The 23837-nt window shown below is 42.6% G+C and overlaps 1 protein-coding gene across 7 annotated transcripts in view; it reads left to right on the forward strand.

The window, feature by feature from the left end:
- Window positions 1–23837, forward strand: part of FAT3 (FAT atypical cadherin 3) — a 400923-nt gene that overhangs the window by 258784 nt on the left and 118302 nt on the right. For all 7 annotated transcript variants that reach the window (XM_088159363.1, XM_088159366.1, XM_088159364.1 and 4 more), the window contains exon 4: window positions 8315–8376. In XM_088159363.1, the coding sequence (XP_088015489.1) occupies window positions 8315–8376 (62 nt within the window). The remainder of the gene's footprint in view (window positions 1–8314; window positions 8377–23837) is intronic.

A 23837-nucleotide genomic window follows, 5' to 3' on the forward strand; every position in this document is an offset into this window, starting at 1 on the left:
CTTTCATAATTAGGAATTTCTTACTGGTATCTGAGTTCTTTTCAGACATGGGGGGGATCTTGTGTGAATGACACTAATTTATCATCTGTGCTGTCATTTCTGTTTAAACTCATGCAGTGAGTAGATAGATGTCTCCCATATGGTGTAACAGTTTTGAATACTTACAACCGCTTGATGCAGGCAATACCAGTTTTGTTATTTCAGCTTTTTGCCAGCACCAGCTTCTTCCATGTAATTGTAATGATCCACTCTTAATTTCTTTGACCTCCCCTTGGGTGTCACTTCTGTGGTCTGATGTATCTTGTAACAAGTCTGAAATCCTGGAAGCAGAGTGCACTTCCCTTTGTTCATTTCATCCCATCCCATTATTTCATGTAATATTTCTCCCCTTCACACCAAAATAGGTAAACAGATTCCTCCAAGGAGAAGGTGATAGCATGTGAGGAGCTGTAGCTGTAGAAGCCTTCTGGGACTACAAGTCTTACATAGATGTTGCTGATGGGGTTTTTTAAGAATTCAGGGTCATCATGGATTTGTATTTAGATGCTTGGCTGGTCTGATTAATTCAATAAGTAGAATAGTTAATCCAGGAAAAATGTATTTTCTTGTTTCCCTTGGTAATCTTAAAGATGACAAATTCTTGAGAGCAACTTGGCCCACTGGCATTGTCTCCAAAATCACCTTTATCTCTAGGAAAAGTTAGTCTATCAAAAAACAGTCACATACTGCATTTTCCCATTGTCTCGGTTTGAAAGACAGGTATGGTCTAAGGAAAGGCAGGAGCCCCTTTTTCTGCGATGCAGAGTGCAATCCCCCTCCCTTTTAATTATTTTAGGTCCAATTCAGACACCTTCAGGCAGGAGATATGGGGATGAGAATAACAGTTCTTTACTGGTATTTAACAAAGCAGAAAAAAAACAACAACAGCTATAAAAATTGGCAACAGAAACAGTCTAGCTCCACTCCAGTCCCTTCTGGCCGCAGGCCGTCTCCCTGTGCTGTTACCGGTGCTGTGGGGGCAGGGCAGGTCCCGCGCAGTTGAAGAGGGCTGGGTGATGGCGGCCGCGGCCCAGGGGAGAGAGAGGATGGGGAAAGTTACTCCCCCTCACGGTGTCGGTCGTGGTGCTCAGCAGAGTGTCCGGAGGTAGTAGGGTGAGCTGGGAGAGCCGCGGAGCGATGTCCAAAGGCAGGGAGCGTGGATCTCAGCGCTGGGATGACAGGGGAAGATGCCAGAGCAGAGCCCAGGTTGTCTTCCCACTCCACGAGCCAAGCGAGAGATCGTCCCCCGCTCCAGACCCCCCTATCCCACCTTTCCTTTTCCGGTTCCCCCCCCCCTCCCCCTCCAGCCACCCCCCTACGAGAGAACATTATCTGTCGTTTTAAGGTGTAGCCACAATTAATTAGCATAACAATGGGAGAAATTCCACAGAAAGAAAAGCGAAGTATTCAACCCCCAACATTATCCACCCCTGAATTTCTCCCATACTAATATGCTATATCAAATTAAACTGTTACATTATATATACATACATGCAGTTAGAGACATAGGCACAGTACTATAGGTATTTCACCCTAAAACAAGGTCTCCTTGGGGTATGCATCTGGTCTCTCCATTCTTTTGCATCACCCACCAGGTGCAACCTGGTCCTTGAGCGAATACAACTCCATGGATGGGATTGTCTTTGCTGGAGGCAGGATTCACCCAAACAGTTTTTCCTAGCATACCTCTCATGTGTACCACTGGAACCTTATCTCCATTCGATATTCCCAAGGGCTCAGATTGGGCAGGGCCTGCTCGGTTAGTGGAACCTCGGGTGTTCACTAACCAGGTGGCCTTTGGTAGATTAATCTCCCAGTTCTTGAAAGTTCCCCCACCCAGTGCCTTCAAGGTGGTTTTAAGCAGGCCATTGCACCGTTCAACTTTCCCTGCAGCTGGTGCATGGTAGGGGATATGGTACACCCACTCAATGCCGTGTTCTCTAGCCCAGGTGTTTATAAGGCTGTTCTTGAAATGAGTCCCATTGTCTGACTCAATTCTCTCAGGGGTACCATGCCTCCAAAGAACTTGTTTTTCCAGGCCCAGGATGGTGTTCCGAGCAGTGGCATGAGGCACAGGGTAGGTCTCCAACCATCCAGTGGTGGCTTCCACCATGGTCAGTACATAGTGCTTGCCCTGGCGGGTTTGAGGCAGTGTGATGTAGTCAATCTGCCAGGCCTCTCCATACTTATATTTGGACCATCGCCCCCCATACCAGAGGGGCTTCACCCGCTTGGCTTGCTTGATGGCAGCGCATGTCTCACAGTCATGGATAACTTGAGAAATACTGTCCATGGTTAGATCCACCCCTCGGTCTCGTGCCCACTTATATGTGGCATCTCTGCCCTGATGACCTGAGGCATCATGGGCCCATCGAGCCAGGAACAACTCTCCCTTGTGCTGCCAGTCTAAATCTATCTGCGACACCTCTATCTGTGCAGCCTGATCTACCTGCTCATTGTGTCGGTGTTCCTCATTAGCCCGACTCTTGGGGACATGGGCATCTACGTGACGGACTTTCACAGGCAACTTCTCTACCCGGGTGGCAATGTCTTTCCATTCATTGGCAGCCCAGATTGGTTTTCCCCTACGTTGCCAGTTAGCCTTTTTCCACCTTTCCAGCCATCCCCACAGAGCATTGGCTACCATCCATGAATCAGTGTAAAGGTAGAGTTTTGGCCACTTCTCTCTTTCAGCAATGTCCAGGGCCAGCTGAACAGCTTTGAGTTCAGCAAGTTGACTCGATCCACCTTCTCCTTCGGTAGCTTGTGCAACCTGTCGTGTGGGGCTCCATACGGCTGCTTTCCACTTCCGGTTCATCCCCACGATGCGGCAGGAACCATCAGTGAAAAGAGCATAGCATGTTTCATCTGCTGGCAGTTGGTTATACGGTGGGGCTTCTTCGGCCCGGGTCACCTGTTCCTGTTCCTCTTCGTCGGCAAGGCCAAAGTCTTCCCCTTCCGGCCAGTTGGTAATTATCTCCAAAATCCCAGGGCGATTCGGGTTTCCAATACGGGCACGTTGTGTGATGAGGGCAATCCATTTACTCCATGTGGCGTCAGTGGCATGGTGGGTTGAGGGAACCTTTCCTTTAAACATCCAGCTCAGCACTGGCAGTCGGGGTGCCAGGAGGAGTTGTGTTTCTGTGCCAACCACCTCTGAGGCTGCTTGGACCCCTTCATAGGCGGCCAAGATCTCCCTCTCTGTCGGAGTGTAGTTGGCCTCGGACCCTCTGTAGCTTCGGCTCCAGAACCCCAGTGGTTGGCCTCGCGTCTCACCAGGCACCTTCTGCCAAAGGCTCCAGGACAGACCATGGTTCCCGGCTGCAGAGTAGAGCACGTTCTTCACATCTGGTCCCGTCCTGACTGGGCCAAGGGCTACAGCATGAGCAATCTCCTGCTTGATCTGGGCAAAGGCTTGCTGCTGCTCAGGGCCCCAGTGGAAATCGTTCTTCTTGCGGGTGACCAGGTAAAGAGGGCTCACAATCTGGCTGTACTCAGGAATGTGCATTCTCCAAAAGCCTATGGCACCTAGGAAGGCTTGTGTTTCCTTCTTGCTGGTTGGTGGAGACATTGCAGTGATCTTATTGATGACCTCACTGGGGATCTGGCGCCGTCCATCTTGCCACTTTACTCCCAGGAACTGGATCTCTTGGGCAGGCCCTTTGACTTTGCTCTTTTTAATGGCGAAGCCGGCTCCCAGCAGAATCTCAATGATCTTTTCTCCTTTCTGAAATACTTCCATTGCCGTATCCCCCCACACAATGATGTCATCAATGTACTGCAGATGTTCTGGAGCTCCACCCTTCTCCAGTGTAGCCTGGATCAGCCCATGACAGATGGTGGGGCTGTGTTTCCACCCCTGGGGCAGTCGGTTCCACATGTATTGCACACCCCTCCAGGTGAAAGCGAACTGAGGCCTGCACTCTGCTGCCAGAGGAATGGAGAAGAATGCATTGGCGATGTCAATGGTGGCGTACCACTTTGCTGCCTTGGACTCCAGCTCGTACTGCAGTTCCAGCATGTCCGGCACGGCAGCGCTCAGCGGTGGAGTCACCTCATTCAATGCACGATAGTCCACTGTCAATCTCCATTCTCCTTCCGATTTACGCACAGGCCAGATGGGGCTGTTGAAGGGTGAGTGGGTTTTGCTGACCACCCCTTGGCTCTCCAGCTCACGGATCATCTTGTGGATGGGGATCACGGCATCTCGATTCGTCCGGTACTGCCGGCGGTGCACTGTTGAGGTAGCAATTGGCACCTGTTGCTCTTTCACCCTGAGGAGTCCCACTGCAGATGGGTTTTCTGATAGCCCAGGCAGGGTGTTCAACTGCTTAATGCCCTCTGCTGCCACAGCAGCTATTCCAAAAGCCCACCTGAGTCCCTTTGGGTCTTTGTAATAGCCATTCCTGAGGAAGTCTATGCCTAGGATACATGGTGCCTCTGGGCCAGTCACAATTGGATGTTTCTGCCACTCTTTCCCAGTCAGGCTCACCTCAGCCTCCAGCAGAGTCAATTCCTGAGATCCCCCTGTAACCCCAGCAATTGAAACAGGTTCCTTTCCGACATGTCCTGATGGTATTAATGTACATTGTGAACCAGTGTCAACCAATGCTCTGTGTTCCTGTGGCTCTGATGTGCCAGGCCATCGGATCCACACCGTCCAAAAGATCCGGTTTTCCCGTGCCTCTCCCTGGCTAGAGGCAGGGCCCCTCTAGCCCTGGTTATTATTTCTCTCCTGGGCATACATACTGGAGGTTCCTTCAAGGGGATCTGACAGATCATCCTCCCTTCTGTAATACCCTGCACCTCCATGGGAGGCTGAGGCTACCCTCACTTTAGTGGAGTTCCCTCTGTTGGTGTTCCCCTCCCTGATTTGGCGCACCCGTGCTGCCAGGACGGAAGTGGGTTTCCCATCCCACCTTCTCATGTCTTCCCCGTGGTCACGTAGAAAAAACCACAGGTCAGCACGTGGGGTGTACCCTCTCTCCCTAGCTGGGGGGCGTTGGGCTCTACTTTTGGGGTCCATGACTCTCACTGGTGCTGCACTGATCTTCCTCACCTCTTCCCTTATCTCCTTCATCTCCTCCTTAAACTCCTCTCTGAGGTCCTTAGCCACAGCAGAGACATGAGCCTGCACTGGGCCAGCCATCATACTCTGATAATTCCTGAGCCTGTTGGCAACAGAACCCACTGTCACTTGGTTGGTATCAGCATCAATCATTGCAATAAAGGGGGTATATTGAGATGGGCCCAGGTTTGCCAGATTCCACAACATCTGCCCTGTGCACCTGACCTTGTCAGGGTCATTGTCATGCTGTCCATCCCTCCCAAAGAGCACCTCCAGTACTGCCACTTCTCTCAGCTTTTGGATCCCTTCCTCAAGGGTATTCCAACGTGTTCTCTGGTGGTACTCCTGCATTCTTTCCCTGTGGACAAATCTCTCTCTCACACTCATTAAAAGTCGCTCCCAGAGGGAAAGGAGACCTGTCTCCCTTACAAATACCTGGTCCACACCTGAGTCCTGGGTCAAGGCTCCCAAATTCCTTGCCTCAGTACCATCCAGTTGCACACCTGTACCCATAAGGTCCCAGACCCGCAGTAACCAGGTTGTAAAAGCCTCACGGCCCCGCCGTACAATGTCTTTTCGCAGGTTACGGAGACTCTCATATGACAGGGACTCGGTGATGATCTCAACTTCTGGCTCCCCTGCTGGTTGTGAGGGGCCCCCTTCCTGACCCTTATTATCTAGGTGCCTTGTTTTCATCTTAGACTTCCTAGTTTCCACAGGGGCAACTGCTGCTGGCTGTGAGTGCCCTTGCAGTTCAGCTGGAACCTGGACAGATGTAACATCTGTGGGTCCCACTGCTGCACCACCAGAGTCTCCCTCTTTAAGGCAGGGGGAGGGTTTCTCACCAGCTGGGGAGAGGTACTCCTTCAGCATCTGGCCCATCTCACGTATCTCCTTTGCTAGCACCCCCACCCATTCTGGGTGGTTCCTTTCCGAGGTGGGCTGTGGAGCAGGGTCAAACTCTGGGGTAATATCCCTAGTCTCTGGGATAGGATCAGGCTCTGGGGTAACCTCCCTAGTCTCTGGGACAAGATCAGGCTCTGGGGTAACCTCCCTAGTCTCTGGGACAGGATCAGGCTCTGGGGTAACATCACTATTTCCTCGGGTAGGTATCAGGGTTGTTATCCAAGTCAATCTCCCCTTATCTCTGAATGTTAGATAGAACAGGTTTAACAGGGATATAAGCAACACTAGCCACAATATAATGTCATTAGCATTTAAAGTGGATTGGAACCCCTTGAAGACTGGTGGGGTGAACTTCAAAAACCCTGTGATGGGTTGAGAAAAAATTTCACCTGCTGCCACTTCCTCACAGTAAGTACCATTATTGAAGTAGCCCCAGAAACACACACTTAGAGTGTGATAGCTCTGAATCCATGTGGCCATCTTCCAGAGAAAATTAAAAATCCATGAATTCCTCAACTGATCAACCCACATAATAAACTGGATAATAGCCACAGTAACTTTGGTTATGAAACTCATGTTTAAAAAAGGGCTTGCAAATGGGAGAGATATAGCAGTGACCACATGGAGGCCAATCCAGGGTAAGCTGGACAGCATGGTGAAACCTACCACAAGCTTGGGTAATTTAAGAACTGTTATCCCCTTTTCTACCCCTCTCTCAATGCCCTCAGGCAATGCCCCACGTTCCGGGCGCCAAAATCTGTCTCGGTTTGAAAGACAGGTATGGTCTAAGGAAAGGCAGGAGCCCCTTTTTCTGCGATGCAGAGTGCAATCCCCCTCCCTTTTAATTATTTTAGGTCCAATTCAGACACCTTCAGGCAGGAGATATGGGGATGAGAATAACAGTTCTTTACTGGTATTTAACAAAGCAGAAAAAAAACAACAACAGCTATAAAAATTGGCAACAGAAACAGTCTAGCTCCGCTCCAGTCCCTTCTGGCCGCAGGCCGTCTCCCTGTGCTGTTACCGGTGCTGTGGGGGCAGGGCAGGTCCCGCGCAGTTGAAGAGGGCTGGGTGATGGCGGCCGCGGCCCAGGGGAGAGAGGGGATGGGGAAAGTGACTCCCCCCTCACGGTGTCGGTCGTGGTGCTCAGCAGAGTGTCCGGAGGTAGTAGGGTGAGCTGGGAGAGCCGCGGAGCGATGTCCAAAGGCAGGGAGCGTGGATCTCAGCGCTGGGATGACAGGGGAAGATGCCAGAGCAGAGCCCAGGTTGTCTTCCCACTCCACGAGCCAAGCGAGAGATCGTCCCCCGCTCCAGACCCCCCTATCCCACCTTTCCTTTTCCGGTTCCCCCCCCCCTCCCCCTCCAGCCACCCCCCTACGAGAGAACATTATCTGTCGTTTTAAGGTGTAGCCACAATTAATTAGCATAACAATGGGAGAAATTCCACAGAAAGAAAAGCGAAGTATTCAACCCCCAACACCCATCCAAAGAAATACTATGTATGAGGGAAAACCCACATCTGCCCTGTAAATCTCTAGTAAGAACAAAATAAAAAGCTAAGCTATGTTCCTAGAAGGTATCATCACTTTTCTTGAGGGAACTTCAGAATTGTTTCTTTTTCTTTCTGTGGTATAAATCTCACAAGACTTTAATCGTTCATGGGAGTACATTGCTTTAAAAAAAAGATATCTCCATCATCCTTATGTAAAAAGAAACTTTATTTTAAAGACTCAATGTGAGCATGGAACAAATTGATGAAATTATAGTACAAAATCTTTAATGCGTTAGAATTATTACATTTGGAAATCATTATGTATACAAGTAGTTACTACAGAAATAACCTTCTTTGTCAAGTATTCTTGGCATGGAAGTAATCAGCATCCTAGCCCATTAATTGTTTGAGAACTCTGAAATCTTTAATGAGGTTTTTTACAGAAGAATTTCAGTCAAATGCAAATGATTCATTGAAACTCTTAATCATAAGACAAATAGTGATTCTTCAGTGAGTTTTTTCATTCACTGTAATAAATGTAGCATGTTAACTGTAGACACGCAGTTAACTGTTTCTCAGTTGCTTTTTCACAGCATTTTTCTTTAAAGATTCATTGCTGGTCAGAAAGTGATAATGGTTGGACTGAGAAATAAAATGCTTGACAGATGTCAAGGGATCTGTGTCTGATATAGCTTCAAAGAGATTTTTTTTTCCCTTGGAGTATTTTAAAAATTAATTTGTATTCAGGTTGATGAAAAAATATATTTTTCAATGGCTGTTCACCATCAAATATCATCTTTTTTACACAGGTCTGATTACTACAACATCAAGAAAATTGGATCGGGAACAGCAAGCAGAACATTTTTTAGAGGTAAGTTTAAGTGGAAATATATGTTAAGAGGCTAGCTAATTTTTGTAGTTTAAAATCCCTTCTTCCTGTTCCAGGAGAGTGGTATTCTCCTTTCTTTTCATTTATAACAGACTCACAGAAAGCTGGGAATTGCCTGAATATACAAAAGAAATAAAACATTTTGCAATTTGCAAGTGCAGGAAAAAAACTGAACAAAAATTGAACACTTGTTTTCCACCACTAACCTACTTCAGTTAAGTCTTTTATTGCAGCTCTTAAATTTTGTTTGTGACAGAATTTTGGAATATCTAGATAAAAATATTTTTTAAAAAATATATGGAATGACCCCAACCCTGCCAAGATTTTTAGTCTCAGGTTAAACTGGTTTAAATTTTGCATCTTGAGTCTGATGCAATTTGGATGAAAGCAAACTTTGAACTTTTTCACTGAATTATCAGATCAGAGTCAATTTTTTTTTTTTTTTGTTAGCTTTCATTTATTGGGACTGTTAACAACAATTTTCAAGTTAAAAATTGCCTTCTAAAAAAGAATATCTAAACCATTCCCTTCACCCTTGTGATGAATGCTTCCCTTTATATGGAGCTCACATGTGTTGGATATGGAGTGATATACTTGTAAACTACTGGTTTTGCCACATGTGTTTTCTTTCACATTGCTGTACACCATGCTCTGGGTTTTTTTTTTCCCTTGGGTAAAAGTTCCTTGACTCTCTTCTTTTGTCTATTTGTGGGGTAAGGAATTCTTGATTCCTGTTGGTACAAGTAAAAAGAACCATATTGTCCCACATAATCAATCATCCCTACTATGTATTTTAGGAAATGTTCTTCAAATCCATACAAGCTAAAAAACATCTGGACAGAACAGTTCCCAATCCAATCACTATCTGACAGCAAAATGTAGTAAAATATATATTGGCATATTCATTAGGTTTTTTTGTTTGCTAGAAGTCCCAAATTATTTTGGTTAGTGCAGAACACAGGAGAGAAGGGTTGATTATTATTATACAAGTTTGGGTTAGGCTTTTTTCCTTGATAATTCACTGTAGATTCTTACACATTCTATGTGATAAATAAATGGAGGGAAATACAAGGATTTTTTTTCCATTTTAGGATTTAAGTTGTAAAGTTAGTAAAGTCATCATGTATTCCAATAAGTTCAAGCTTTCCAGTTTATACTGTCAGAGAAGATCACACACGGAATGAAAGGGGCATTGATTTTGAATTGTGCCTATTGATGAGAATCTTGGGTCTATAAGTCTGCTTTGCTCTGTGGAGAAGGACCAGGTAATCCTAGTGGACAAGTTAGCATAAAACGAAACACAGGAAGTTCTGTCTGAATGTGAGGAAAAAACTTATTTTCTGTGAGGGTGACAGAGCTCTAGAACAGGTTGCACAGAGAGGTTGTGGATTTTGTTTCTCTCTGGAGATACTGAAAACCTGCCTGGATGTGATCCTGCACAGCCAGCTGTAGATGAACCTGCTTGAGCAGGGGTTGGACTAGATGAGTTCCCCACATCCCTTCCAACATCAACCATTCTGTGATTCTGTGATTCCATAATTCTGTAATTCTGTGATTTATGTGTTTGCCTCAGGGATCTCACTGTAACGTGCCAAATACACATTTTCCAAAGGATTCCCATACAGACGGGGGAGTGCTGCTATTAATAGCAAAAAGAAAACAAAATAGTTACTTACAGGAATTCAGCTTTAGTCATCAATACAAGCTAATCTGTTCTTTCCCCTGAATTGTATCTTGCTTGAAAAAATAACAATCTGCAAGATTTTGGGGGCTGAAGACACAGTAGAGGGAAATTTGTTTCTTACACGGGGGATGAATGGGGAGTGGAGGGCAGGCTACGGGGAGGAGAAACACGGGAGCAGGGTGTCCTGCAGAGGTGCAGATATGACCACATTGTAAAGCCCACCTGGGAACAGTGAGTGGGAAGGGAATTGGACTCTGTTGGAGACACAGCCCTGGTGTTGCTGCTGAATTGGCCCTTTGAGCTGCTGCTGAAGCACTGCCCATCGCTGCACATCCCTGCATGGGCTGGGATCCAGGGCCGGGCTGGTCAAGCTGTGCTTGTTCTTGTGGCAAGCTGAGAAAGGTTTTCTGAAATGCCTGTCTGTCTCTGTGTAATTAACCCCCTGGGGAGGCCTTAATTGCCGAGACAGCCGTGGTTTCCCAGTAGTACAGTGTTTCCCTTCCGGCTTCATTTCATACCCTTCTTCCAGGAGTCTGTCTGGTGTAAAGGAGCGCAAACTTGGCTCCCTTTGAAAAGCTCTGATTAGTACTTGACCTAGCAACCCTTGCTCCCCTGCACCCAGTGTCTGTGTGAGCCACTGACAGACCTTTCCTAGATAGAACTTTTTAATTATTTTTAATAGCCTGTCTTTGACAGAGATGCTGTACTCTCTAAGTACCAGCCAGTATTTACTTAGCAAATTTCATTATTAACCGTATTTCCACCTCTTTCACCGAAGCTGTTAGGAAAATGAAGTGATATGAGATAGCAGATGTTAGTCACTAGCTGTGTGTAGTGCCAGTGCTCGTCTCCAGACCACCACTTGTGAGAGTTGTTCTTCTGGAGCTGCGTGTCCCTGTCTATTCTAGAGGAAACATGAATTACCAGCAAGGACTGGATGTGTATTTTTCAGACTGCCATGCTTAAGGAAAGGTGAAAAGTGACTCTCTTTATAAGTGCACAAGAATTCTGTTGCAAAGTAAGTACTGAGGCCCGGGTCAGATGTGCATTTCTTCTTCCTTCCTCCTTTAATTATCTTCTTTAGATGTATGGATCTGTGCCAACATGAATGTTTTTAATGGTACCTCAGGCTGCTGTCACAGGACTTACACTTACCAAAGAGTATGTTCCAAAGTGACTGCAGAAGCATGTCTAGACCCTGAGCCAAAAGATGCATGAAGAAGACAGAAATTGACTCCTCTTTATAATCATTGAGATTTTCTGTTTGCTTTGGTGATACTTCTTGGATATTGTTTGTTTGTTTGAAGGAGGAGGTAAAAAAATAATTACTTCTCCCAGGTTTTTCATTGATTGTGGCATTGTCAGTGCCTTGTTTTTTAAGCTCCCAAGTCGAGGGCTTAATTTTTCTCTGACGTTTATAATGCCTTCCAAAGCTGTGGCTTGTATTCCGTGCTCGTTATCAGGTAGAATTTTGCTGCTAGGGTTTAAATTGGATGTCACTGGATTTTATGCAGGATGGTCTCTTGCTTTAGTGCATTATTACTAATGGAATGGTTCTGCCTGAAATGGGAGGGAGATGACCACTTGATTGCATTACTTTCTCACATGAAGCAAGACAAAAACATTTGTTCTATTTCACAGACTTTCTCAAATATTTTGTAGTTAAGATGAAGTATTTAAATAACAGTCTGAAAGAGGAAAGGTAATGCTGAGGGCTACCTGCTTGCTTTGCAAGTGAATGAGAATAGGGATGTATTTCCAAGTGAGGTGCAAGTTTCAGATGATCTGGCTTTATTCTCCTTCAATAATTGAATACATCATCCTCTTCTTTCCTTCTTTTACTTCCTCCTTCTTCAGGACATATGTTGTCTTCTAATAATTTCTATGTTAACACTTAACATTCTCATCTCATGTTAATTTTCTGAAAAGAAGAGGCTAGAAATGGAGAATGTTAGTGGAGTTTAAGCTATGGAAAAAAACCCCTCACAAAAACAGTCTGTCTGTTCTGCCCACAATTTTTGCAGATGCCTCCTAATGCTGGTTGACAGTTTTAAAAACTCTCTATGTGATTTTATTCAAACAGCTGCAGGAGTGGTGGAGGTCCCATAATAAGCATAAAATTTAAACCATTTCATGCAGGATCTGCCCTCTTGTGTGGTGTCAGCTGATTCTGAGATGTCCAGAACATTAATAGTTCCTGCTTTCCAGTGTACATGGGCAACTTGGTGGGGGAGGATTGTTGAATCCAGGCCACAGTTCCTTGACTTGCACATTCAGCCCAGAAAGTGGATCTGAGCGCTTTTTCTTGCCTTGAGCAGTTGCAAAACACTGTTTAGAAACACTCTGTTGCAGAGGCTTTGTTACTCAAGCTTCCAACACAGAAAGCCTCTGCAAACTGCACCCACCACCGAGCAGTTCAGCTTGTTGGGAATTGCTGTGTCAAGACCTGTGTTTAGCAAAAGAATGAGCCAGAAGAGTTACAGGCTTCAGTGTGCAATTCTAGCAATAGTCTTTGAAACTTCCCAATTGAAGGGATGAATTGTCTGCAGCAAGAGATGACCTCTCCATCCTCTCGATAATGGTATGTAATAAGTTGGTGCTTTTAAAATGCTGAAGCTTTTAGTCTCTCCCTGATGAGCACATGTGGTGTGAACTCTTCAGACATTTAGCCAGTTTTGAAAACTGTATCCATAGTATCTGTTCGTCCAAAACACTAAAATTGCTATTTAAATTTGCCACTGTAGATTCATTCAGAAAATATCTTTTTAACATTTGTCACTGGTGAAAAACCTGTCTATTCAAAGTGTCTCTAAAGAATAAAAGTAGCTGTTAATAAGCATGGTCAGAACTTTAAATCTCTTCAGAAGTGACAAAGTAACTGAAGGCAATAGGTTTAAAAATAGTGTTAACAGCAGCCTTTGCCTTTCAAAGGTCCAAGTCATGTACCCTAATTGAAGAGGAGGAGAGGTGGGAACAGAGTATTGGCTTAGTGCAGCTAATTTTTAGCCCACTTAGTGCTATCAGAATGGTAACAGTGCCTCTCGAGTGCCCTGCTTTTGTCACAAATCAGTATACACAAGCTTCATCAATCTTCCTGCTGCGAAACTCGAGCACAGCACTGAGAAAGGATGGCAGTAACAGTGCAAGGGGTTGTAATGAAGACAAATTGCTAAATCTGATGTGAGTGTCAAAATACATGGGCTGAATGAAACACATTGGTTTCTATTTACTGTAGGTACACTAAGGGTACAATAAACTGTGTTACATGGCATGTATTTATATGCAGTAATTAGAGGGAAACATGATAATCTGCTGTAATTGGAGCCTTCTAAAACGAATTCAAATTTCCACTCATTTAATGGGGAGTTGTAAATGTGAGGGGAATGTTGATAGAGGGATTATAATTTTATTCCACTTGGAATTTGGTCCACAATATCGCTGGGGAAGTTGCTGCCAGAAAGTTTATGGTCACAGTTTGCAGGGGAGGAGGAGTTTAAAAACTTGCTAAATGGCATTTAAATATAGCACTACCTCTCAGTTCTTCCCACAAACACCACACTGGTGGCTCAGCATTGGGCCAGCCTGTGTTCTCCACCATCCTCCTCTTTTCCTCCAGCATCTCCCACACAAGAACTTAACAAATTTAAGTTTGTTCTGCTGTTGAGCCTGCTGACTTGGGCTGTAGCCCTTGCTAGTGGTGATGCCTGAAGCCAGTGGTCCTTTGTGAGAAACTGCAACGTTTTCTGAAGAATATAGGCAGCTGTGTGGCAATATGCTCATGTATATTTTTACAGGAGAAGTACAAAAGCTGAAGTTCATTGGGTTTATGTAGCTGTATAGTGCTCTACAGCACATTGATTGCTTAAATCCTGGATTACAAGTCTGTGTAAGCATTTGTTTCATGGTTCTTTAGCATTGCCCACATTTGGCAGAGAAAGCTGCATTTTTTCTGAGTGACATGCTGGTGATGGTGTAAAAATGAAGCAGTGTGTCTGATTGAACATTTTGTCTGAGGTTTAAATGGCTCCAAAGGCACATGCCTTTCCCTTTTTAACACTGAAGCCTATCAGAAAATGCAAGGGAAGTTTAAAAAATAGGTAAACAGCTTCTTTTTACCAGCTTGAGTTTGAAAACTATTACTAGTTGTGCTTGCTGGAAAAAAGAGAACTCTTTTAAATATTTCTAAGACACCTGAAAGTATTTCTAGTTGAACAGTTGGTTTATAGAGGCAGCTTTCTAGAAAGACAATGAAAGATTTATCAGTGTCATCTTTAAATGGTGGCACACTGAACTTTAATGTCGACTTCAAAGTTAAGGGGAAAAAAGAAAAGGAAAAAGGAAAGAAAGGGAAAAAGAAGAGAAAGAGGGTGGGAGGAAAGAAAGGGAAGAAAACAAACAGTTCTAAAGACAACCAATCCACCTGGCAAGTGTGGTGGTAGATCCAGCAGAGACACGAGGTCTGGGCTTAGGGGGCACAGACTGAGCTCACTCACCCCATGATGCAGGTTTTCTTCCTCCACTCTGTGTTCTTCTGCTGTGATTTTCAGAAAGAGCCAACAACTTTCCAAGGGCAGGAGGTGACTGGAGGTTAAATCTGTCCTTCAGAGGCAGATTTACATATGACATTGCACACTGCTTCTCATGTGTATTTGGGCAGAAAGTCTTACACAGCAAAATATGGGAAAAGTCCTGCTGTGATTCATCTGTCTGCAGTGACAAGTGGTCTCCTCAGCTAGACTGGTGTCTCTAACTTACATGGTCTGGTAAGATGAAGAATTACCAAGTGCATCACTAGAAATATTACTAATTCCATTGTTAAGTGAGTGGTCTCTGTGCAAGAGATAGGAACAGAAATTTTAAGCAGCAAAATAATTAAGGCATTGTGTTTTTACAGATTACTCTCTTTTATTATTACAAATTTCAATAGCTCCCAAACGTCCCGTTATTTTAGATAATGTCTTGAGAAGTAACAAAAGTAACAGAGCCTAAGCATTGGGAAAACTGAATTTAATAACACTTTTCTTCATGCACCTGGAATTTTAATTCTGTTTTCTTTTTAAATAAAAAATATCTCCTTATCAATTAATAATAATGGGGCAAATTAAACATGGATTAAAAAAAAAAAAAACATGTTTAAAGTCCTTAGAATTCCATGTTAAATTCAGGTAGCCATTGGAAAATATGCCCACAATTCTGATGACACAATATATATACCTAAGGAAAAAGGCAAGAATGGGTCTGTCTATATCAAATAGTAGCAGTGACCCTCATCTCATTTCAGTTATTCAGTGAAATACCAATAGCCTTGAGAGACTGGTGCAAAGAATGTCTGTGACATTTCCATAGAATTTGTAGACTTTTAAGTCAATCTTGAGGATGCTTTGTTTACTTTTTTGCCTTTAATGGCTGATTTCAGTCTTTGTTTTTTTAGATAATAATAATCTCATTCTTTTAATTTTCTCACTAGTTTGATTCTCTTAAAATTGTTTTGCACATGCTAACACCAGGATGATGTCAAGGACAAATATGCTACTGACAGTTCCATCAGTGCATCATTTATATCAGAGTACCTGATTCTGGCCTCTCTTGGAGAGTGTTTAAACCATCAGCTAATCTGATACTCTATGGAAGTTCTTCTTCTACAGGTGTAATGTAAGCTTGTGTTAATTTATTTGGTATTAAAGTAAGAAAGCACAGCTCATATCTTATTTATTCCCTCCTCAGATCATGGAAAAGATTTGATTTTCCCAGTTCATTGACATATGATGAGAGATACACCATCTACAGTGGAATACTGCCCCAAGGATATTTTTTACTAAATCATGTTTCATTGGACAGTGAGTCTGCTAGAAATGGGCAGGGAACAATTGGCATTATGATCCAGGATAAAAAACTGATTACCTATTTAGATGAAAACTTTGTCCAGCATCAAGATACAGATGCTTTTGCAGGTACTCACTCAGGTTCACGTTTTGAAGAGCATGGCAAGATCAGAGTCATCCAGGGCTGAGGCTTTGGTTCAACACACTGCTGCCTGCCATGGTGGTTGTGTCTCGTTAGAAAAATCACATTTCTGATTGCCTGGAGTTTTGCTTTAGTCGAGGAATGATTTGCATATTTCATGAATCACTGACCTGAACCATTGGGTCACAAAATGAAGAAATGAATATCCGCAAAGCTCAGCTCTATTGGCTTTTTCATGCTGGGCATCAAATGCTCTTTTAGGATTTTCCTTGTAGACCCACAGCATTCTAGCAGCAGGTCATGGCTCTAAGCACCTCAGCATGGATGCATGGAAGGAGATATTCAGCATATAGACTTTGTTTGCTATCTTATCAGCCATTTTCCAAATCTTCTAAAGGCATAACAGAAAAGATGCAGTTGTGCCAGGAAGGAAATCCAGCCTGCAGTCAGCCACCCTGCGAGGCTCTGAGCATCTCCTGGGAGCCTAAGGGTGTATCAGCACTTCCTTGACCCTCTGGATCTAATTAAAATCTCACTGGACTCAGCATCATGGACTAGAGCAAGAAAGTTGCCTTATGATTAACTAGCATTATATTAAGACGTGTGTGATGTCACTGTGGAGGGGGGAAAGTATTATGCTGGGGGCTAATTCAATTCCTTTGCTTATCCTGAGTGGTGTGCTTAGTCTGGCTTCAGTAGCAATGATTTTCCTAAACTTATCCCTAATAATCCAAGGATAAAAGAATTAGACATTGGTGCCTATTGCTGCATTTCCCCAGGTGTGTTGGAAATGGGTGAGTGAATACATGAGAGAAAAGCAATTTAAAATATACTCAATACCTCGTTCTTCTCTTTGCAGAGCTGTGAGATAGCAGAGCATTAGATCAATGCATATGAGTGGAAAAGTATTATTAAAACATCAAGTTTTATTGCATGCTTCAAAAATTAGGTCTGCACCCATGTGTTAAATGCTGTTGAAACGGAGAGGGATATATGAGTGGTCTTCCTTCTTGTTTTATAAATCATTCCTCATGCTAAGCTTGTGCAGGCAAATTCTGTGGTTAATCTATATCAAGCTTTTCTTTTCAATCAGGATTTAGAAGTTTGGTCTAATGTTGCTTTCTCACTAAGGGATTAGCTCATAGATTAGCTCAGGGCTAACAGGTTTTTTCTTCATTGTATGTTTCTTAAGATCTGTAGCTCCCTTTTTTATGGGCTGGAGCCCACCTACCAGGCCCAAATTGGTCAGATATACTTATTCAGGGTGTCTCTTTTTCCAGGCTCCAGGCACGGTGAAACAAAGAGTCATTGTGCAGAGTGCACTGCTTTGCTAAATCTTCACATTTTTATATGAATGTACCAATGTTTTAATCTTCCACAGAAGCCACAGGAAATCTTTCACATGATTTTAATCTATTTTTGATATACAGAGCCTTTGTGTTATGTGAAACATGTCTGCTTTAGTGCTATATCATGTTTTTTGTAGCATGTGCAATACCCATCAGCTGCCAGACTGTTAATTTATGTCTGTAATGTTTGAGCATGCAAACATTGATGCACACACACACACTTTGCAGAGGTCTTATTTTCCGGCCTTCACAGCTTAGACCAAGCTGAGAGTTAAATTTAGGGCAGGGGAGCATCTTCTTCCTCAGTTAGGAATGCATTGTGTCTGTACTAAAATCCTTTCTGGGCGTAGGAAGTCCTAGTATGCCTTTTAATTAATCCATCATTTAGAAAAATGCCCTTAAACAAGATTTGCATCCATTTGTTCTTTCTCCCAGGGTGATCTGTTCTCAGCTGTTCCAAATTCAGGCTTGTTACTGCTAAAAAAAAAGTTGATTCTGGGATTTTTTCACAGCAACTTCCCTTGACACCACCATTTATATGCTCCAAATCCAGCCACCCTGCAATAGAGATCCCAGGAATAACTCTCCAATTCTGTTGTCTTGAGGGGCCTTTAGGTTGGTTTGACACGTGTGTTTTGTCAGTGCCCTGTCCTCTCTTTTTTTCTTTTTTGCTTTGTTTTGGTTGTGGGGGGTTTTTTTGTTGTTGTTGGTTTGGTTTGGTTTGGTTTGTTTTTTTGTTTTGGTTTTTTTGTTGTTTTTTCTTTGTCTGTTTGTTTTTTGGGGTTTTGGTTGGTTGGTTGGTTTTTTGGGGTTTTTTGTCTTTCCCTTCTTAGTGATTTTCTTATTCAAGGGTTCATAATTTACGGTACTAGTGATAAATAAAAAACTCAACAATCCACAAAACTGCCCCCACCAGTCCATGCCATTTGATGGGAGCCTTTTCCCAGTACACAATGAATACACAACATTTTCTTCGAGCCTCATCACATCTCACAGTCTTCTCACTGTAGCATGTAATGCCCTTCATTGTAATGTATTTTCCCTCTTTTTCTGATCTTTCAGATCTTTCCCTCATCACCACACTGTCCCTCCATCATATAATCCTTAAACATTCGTATTGGTCAAGAAAGATATACTGGACAGGATAGGAAAATGTCATGCAAAATCATGGTAGTTTGAAACGCATTTGCCATTTGTTTTGGGTTTTTTTTCTCCTTTTAAAAATGATTTGTTATGGCAAAAGTGCATCACCGTGTGAAATGTGCTGAAATAAGATGGGAGTTCTCATAATTTGTAACATGACACAAATTAAGGTATTTACTAGATACCTAGAGATAATAAAACCTCTAATCAGGTTGAGAATCAGTTTACTAAGCATAATTGACTTTTTTTTCTCCCTAAATATATTATCACAGAACATAAGAATCCTAATGTTTTTCTTATCTGACTTCAGCTTGATAATAATCAGAGACCAAACAGTTATTTTGTTTTTTATGAAGATATGATTTAAACAGAAAAGTACAAAGGCCCTGAAGCATCAAGTGCAAAGAAATCGGCCCTCAAAACCGGTAATTTTCTTTTCACAGCCTAACAAATTTCAGTTGTCAAGGAACAGATTAATCTCATCATTCTCAAATGTAATATTGCTGTTTGCTAATCTCTCATGATACAGAGACATTGAAAATGTTATTGTAGCAGTCCTAAAGTACATTTTATGGTTTGGCAAAAAAATAATGCTTTCTTTGGCAAGGAATATTCTAAATATTCAAAAGCAAGGATTAACATGAGCACTTGAAAGCAAAAAATGTCAGAATCAAAATAATGAGTTATTTTTTTCTCACATTCCCTGGGAAAGTAAAAAATACAAATATTGCTAATAGCAGTCTGTCGATTCATGGCTTTGACTTTTCTGAGACCCAGCATGTTATCTTTGATCCAGATACCAGTAAATAACTTAATGTTTTCTTCCACAAACTCAAATATATCTGGTTTTCCCATTGTATCTTGTTTTCTTCCACTGTCCTTCCAGATAGTTATTAAGGTGTCGTATAAACTAAAACAAATGTTCTTAACTCTCAGATTGTTATTTTAAAGGCTTTATGGGAAAAAAAACCAGGAAGAATATAAACACATGGGTTTTTTACATTGCCATGCTTTTAAAACCCCAACATTTGACCACAGTTTAAAAAACACTAGAAAATTTCAGCAAAACCATAAATTTTAGACCACACATTTTAGCTAAGCTAAGAGATAATGCTTTATTATCTGATACATCAAAGTATGCCAAAATGGCATGATATCTGTTGACTGAAAGGGACAGAAGGCAGTGAGCAATGTGTGTTAACTTGGTCTCAATAGACCATAATTTGCAGCAGAAGGAATCAAAATATTAACTGACATGTGAGGTTAATTTGCATTTACTCCTTATCCTCCTCACCAAAACCCTGTTGTTCAAATGGACCTGCACAAACTCTCTTTGTGTAGCTTTGGACATATGTTTGTGGTATTGAATTGGATATTAAAGCCTATTTTGTCTTTTCCACTGGGGTTTACCAAGTGAATGTACAGTTAAGGATCTTTCACTATTTTTGTTGCAACGCACTAAATACTGCCTGAGTGCAGTCCTCTCTGCAGCTCCTCAGCCGGGGAATGACATTTAAAAAGTAAAATACTACTTTCTTTGAATGCCTTCTCTTCAGGCATTCAATCCTCATAATATCCGACTCTCAGTGTGAAAGTATCAATTGAAAGCTGTGGCTTTTTTAATAAAAAGAAGTCTGAAGTGTACAGAAGATGTGTTATTTCTGCAGCCCTGGGAGGGTGCCTGATGATGGATCACTGTGGTGACGGGATGCCCAGCTTCCAGCAAGCTGCTCGGGTCCCAAAAGAAATCCTTACTGCTGCAGCACAGTGCTTAGCATGAGGCAGTCATTTATCCTGCTTCCTGACAAAGCACATTACCCAGCTCAGAGCTGTGGGCTGTTTTTCAGCTCATTCAGGTCTTCCAGAGCTAATTTGGTGTCCCTTCCCTCTCCTCCAAGCTATAGCTGAGAGCTGCCTCATGACTTCTTCCTAACTGGAGACACCCCTGGTTTCTCTGGAGTGCAATACACTCAACTAGCCCTTGAATCCCTAAAAGGTAGTAGCTGAATAAATTACACATTTGTGCTCTATTTTCTAAAGCTTATTGAGAACACATTCACCACTTACATCCCAAAACAGGAGCTGCACTTGAGCTTCACTTGATTGACAAACTGCCTCACTAAGCCTGTATATCAGTTTTACATGTTTTGCCATATTAATAATCTGTGGATTAGAGCTGCTGCTGATACTCCATTTCTAAAACTGGGTGAACTTCTGGAGAGCAAGTTTGGTTATATTCCGTATGGAATTTCTCAAAGGGAGCAGTGGCAGCATCTCTAGGTAAGTGTCAGCCAAGGCTCCACATCATAAGTGAACATCTGCCTCCTGCACTGGTCCTGACAGGATGTACCTGTGCTGTTCAAGACCTCCCATAAATCAAGATCTTTCTCACAGCTATTTCCAACAGAGTACCCTGCCTCTTTAACGCCTCCTGAGACCGCCTCAAAAGCAAAGCAGCTCCTAAAACTTTTTCAATCTTTTCTGATAAACAACAAAGCAGCTCATTAGAGGGACGCTTTCTGCTTCCTCCTTTCCCTCCCTTCACCTAGTGAGAGCTAATTGGAGGCCCATGAAATGAATCCAGGGAAATTGCTGCCTTCTCCCATATATCAGTCCTGCACTACCAAATTGGGCATATTGTCTTATGCAGTGTTTTATTGTCCCCCAGACCACATTATCAGGGAGGCAGTCTCACAAAGGTTAATAGCATTACTTGGTTGTCTCTCCATCTGACATTCCTGCTCATCCCTCTAAATCCAGTCGTTTCACCAGTCGCTTTAGACGCCTCTACTGCCTTTAATTGGGTGCTGCTTCCCACTGACTTCAAACCCAGTTCTATAAATTGTAACTACTAGTAGCTGATTGTCCCTGCTCTTAACATTCATTTCACAACTGGGAAAAGTATGTGTGGGTTGATGTACCTGTCTTTTCAACCCCACTCTTTGACATTTGCAGTCCAATTATCGGTCACCTTGGCCGCTCGTTCGGTCCAGCTGTCCTCCCGTTGGTGTGCTATGTGTCAACACCTACCCCATACACTGCCCTAATGGGAAAGTAAACAGTAAATTATGAGCCTGTATAAATCCAATAAAGAGTGACTTTGACTCTGTAAACTGTGGAAGTGAAACTGAGTTGTTTTATGTAGTTGCTAGTATCCCAGGCTGGAATTGCTGCTCTGTATTTTTAGAGTGTCAGAGCTTACTGGAGACAGGCAAGATATCTGTCTATTGAGGGCCATGGTGCCCATGCAGTAAGAACACGAACCTTAAGGGCTATGCATGTTAAGATTTCTGTATTACATTCTTGAATCAATGGTTGTCATCAGTAGAAAGCAGTAAATTCATATTAATCATTCTTGATTAAATATTTCCTTTCTGCAGATAAAAAGTATGCTTCCTAAGCTCTACTCATATTTTACATTTTATTGACCCTTTGCACAGCAGTGAATGCCATCCTGTGGCTACAAAACCCAAATGCATGTTAAAAACTAATTCTGCAGAAGAATCAAAGTGCTGAGAATATTTTAAAAGTTGTGATCTTTTTAAATTCCTCCCACACTGCAGGAGTAGAATACCATCTAATTATTATTCCAACACAGAAATATCCCTTTCCAGGACTCCAGGCATTATACAATTAATTAATTATAATAGTATTAATTGATTAATTAATATTAATAACCTGAACATTTTAATGCGTTCCAAGTGTTACTCTGCGAAATAAAGGTTTTGGGACAGGATTTTTTCTTTTCAACACATTTGGGATATTAAAACTTGGGGACAGCTTTTCCTGTTGTATCGTTACCCCAAAATGACTTTGTTCCCATACACACACCTACTTATTTTTGTTGGTAGTATGGTCTTGACACATTCTGAAAATTATTCGTATACATCGCTGTTCACAGGATCACTGGCTATGTGTGTAACAGATTGAACCAACAGGGAAAAAAAAATTGTGCTGAAGAAAATAATTGCATGTGAAATTTCTGTTTCTTCAAAGCAAACAGGAAATCCCACATTTGCCTGGGCACTAAATGAGATTGTTCCCAGTCAGTTATCAGGCATGCAGTGGTGATGCTGCAGTGGTGCACACCTTCCCTGCCCTTCAGCCAAAGGCTCACAACATTTGGGTGCTCATACAACTGAAGCCCAGGGCTGGGCAAAAGCTCAGTGAGAATTACAATTGCTGAAATTAGGTTGTTGAGCTCTGGATGCCACCCTGTTCTTACCAAAGTCAGTGGGAAAATGCCCATTGATTTCCAAGTGTGAGGGTTTCACAGCTGGCTGGTACTTCCCTAGCAGGAAGGTGTCTGTAATTGTTTGGCTGCTCAGTCTACATGGGACTGGTTCATTAGGGTAATATTTGTCTTCAAACTTGCTCTGTGTGTCTCCAGTTGTGCAGAATCTGTGTACCCTGCTGTCCATGTATGGCTGGGGTGGCTGAGGCTGTTCTCAGGTGTTCGTGGTGATTTTTAGAGATTCAGCAGAGCTGAGAAAAGAGCTAAGCCAACTCAATGAAAAAGAGAGTTACAGTGAACGTGTCCCTAAAGGTATGCTTAGCTTGTGTCAGTCTTGTCTAGTGAGAAGGAGCAAGGTTTGTACTGTGTCTGGTGAAACAGAGTCCTGCTGCACCCATCAGGGAAGGGGATGACAGCTCTTACTCTTCATCACCAGAAAAATCACCTGAACTTACTTCACATCTTTATAATGGACACAACACCTGAGCCCATTTTCCCGCTTGAGTTTTCCAAGCCGGAAAATCAATGTGGAAGAAGTAAAAAAGGTCCAATAATGTGAGTTTTACTTCAAAATTGGAATCTTCTTCTTTTTTTTTCCCATACTGATTGAGTCTCAACCAGCTTGTAAAATTGACCCCATGCCAATATAAATTGGCTAGTAGATATTTACAGGGCACATAAAATCAAAGACAAGCAGAGGTTGAGATAATAAGGCTTGTCTGTATTGCCTGTTAGATGAAAGTGTGATTAAATATGGCCCAATTAATGCCTGTTATCTGTCCAAAATTGATTTGTAACAGAAAGTTGTGAAGTAGGCATCAAGAAGTAGAACTTTTTATTACTAAAATCAAAGCAACATTTGATGTGATTTACTTTAACCTGGTCTGACAAAAACAGGATGATATTGTCATTAAAAAATCTGCCTTGGGAAGAACCCCAACAACCAGGCTCCTTATTCATGCTTATCTCCTTCACCTTATTTTAATTACTTTTCATACTGATTTTCTGAGAATTTTTACACTATTTTGTAAGATTTTTTAGGATGAAATCCTCATCTGACTCAAAGAAA

Source organism: Sturnus vulgaris, chromosome 2, assembly GCF_052056855.1.
Source record: "Sturnus vulgaris isolate bStuVul1 chromosome 2, bStuVul1.hap1, whole genome shotgun sequence".
In the NCBI taxonomy this organism is placed as follows: Eukaryota; Metazoa; Chordata; class Aves; order Passeriformes; family Sturnidae; genus Sturnus; species Sturnus vulgaris.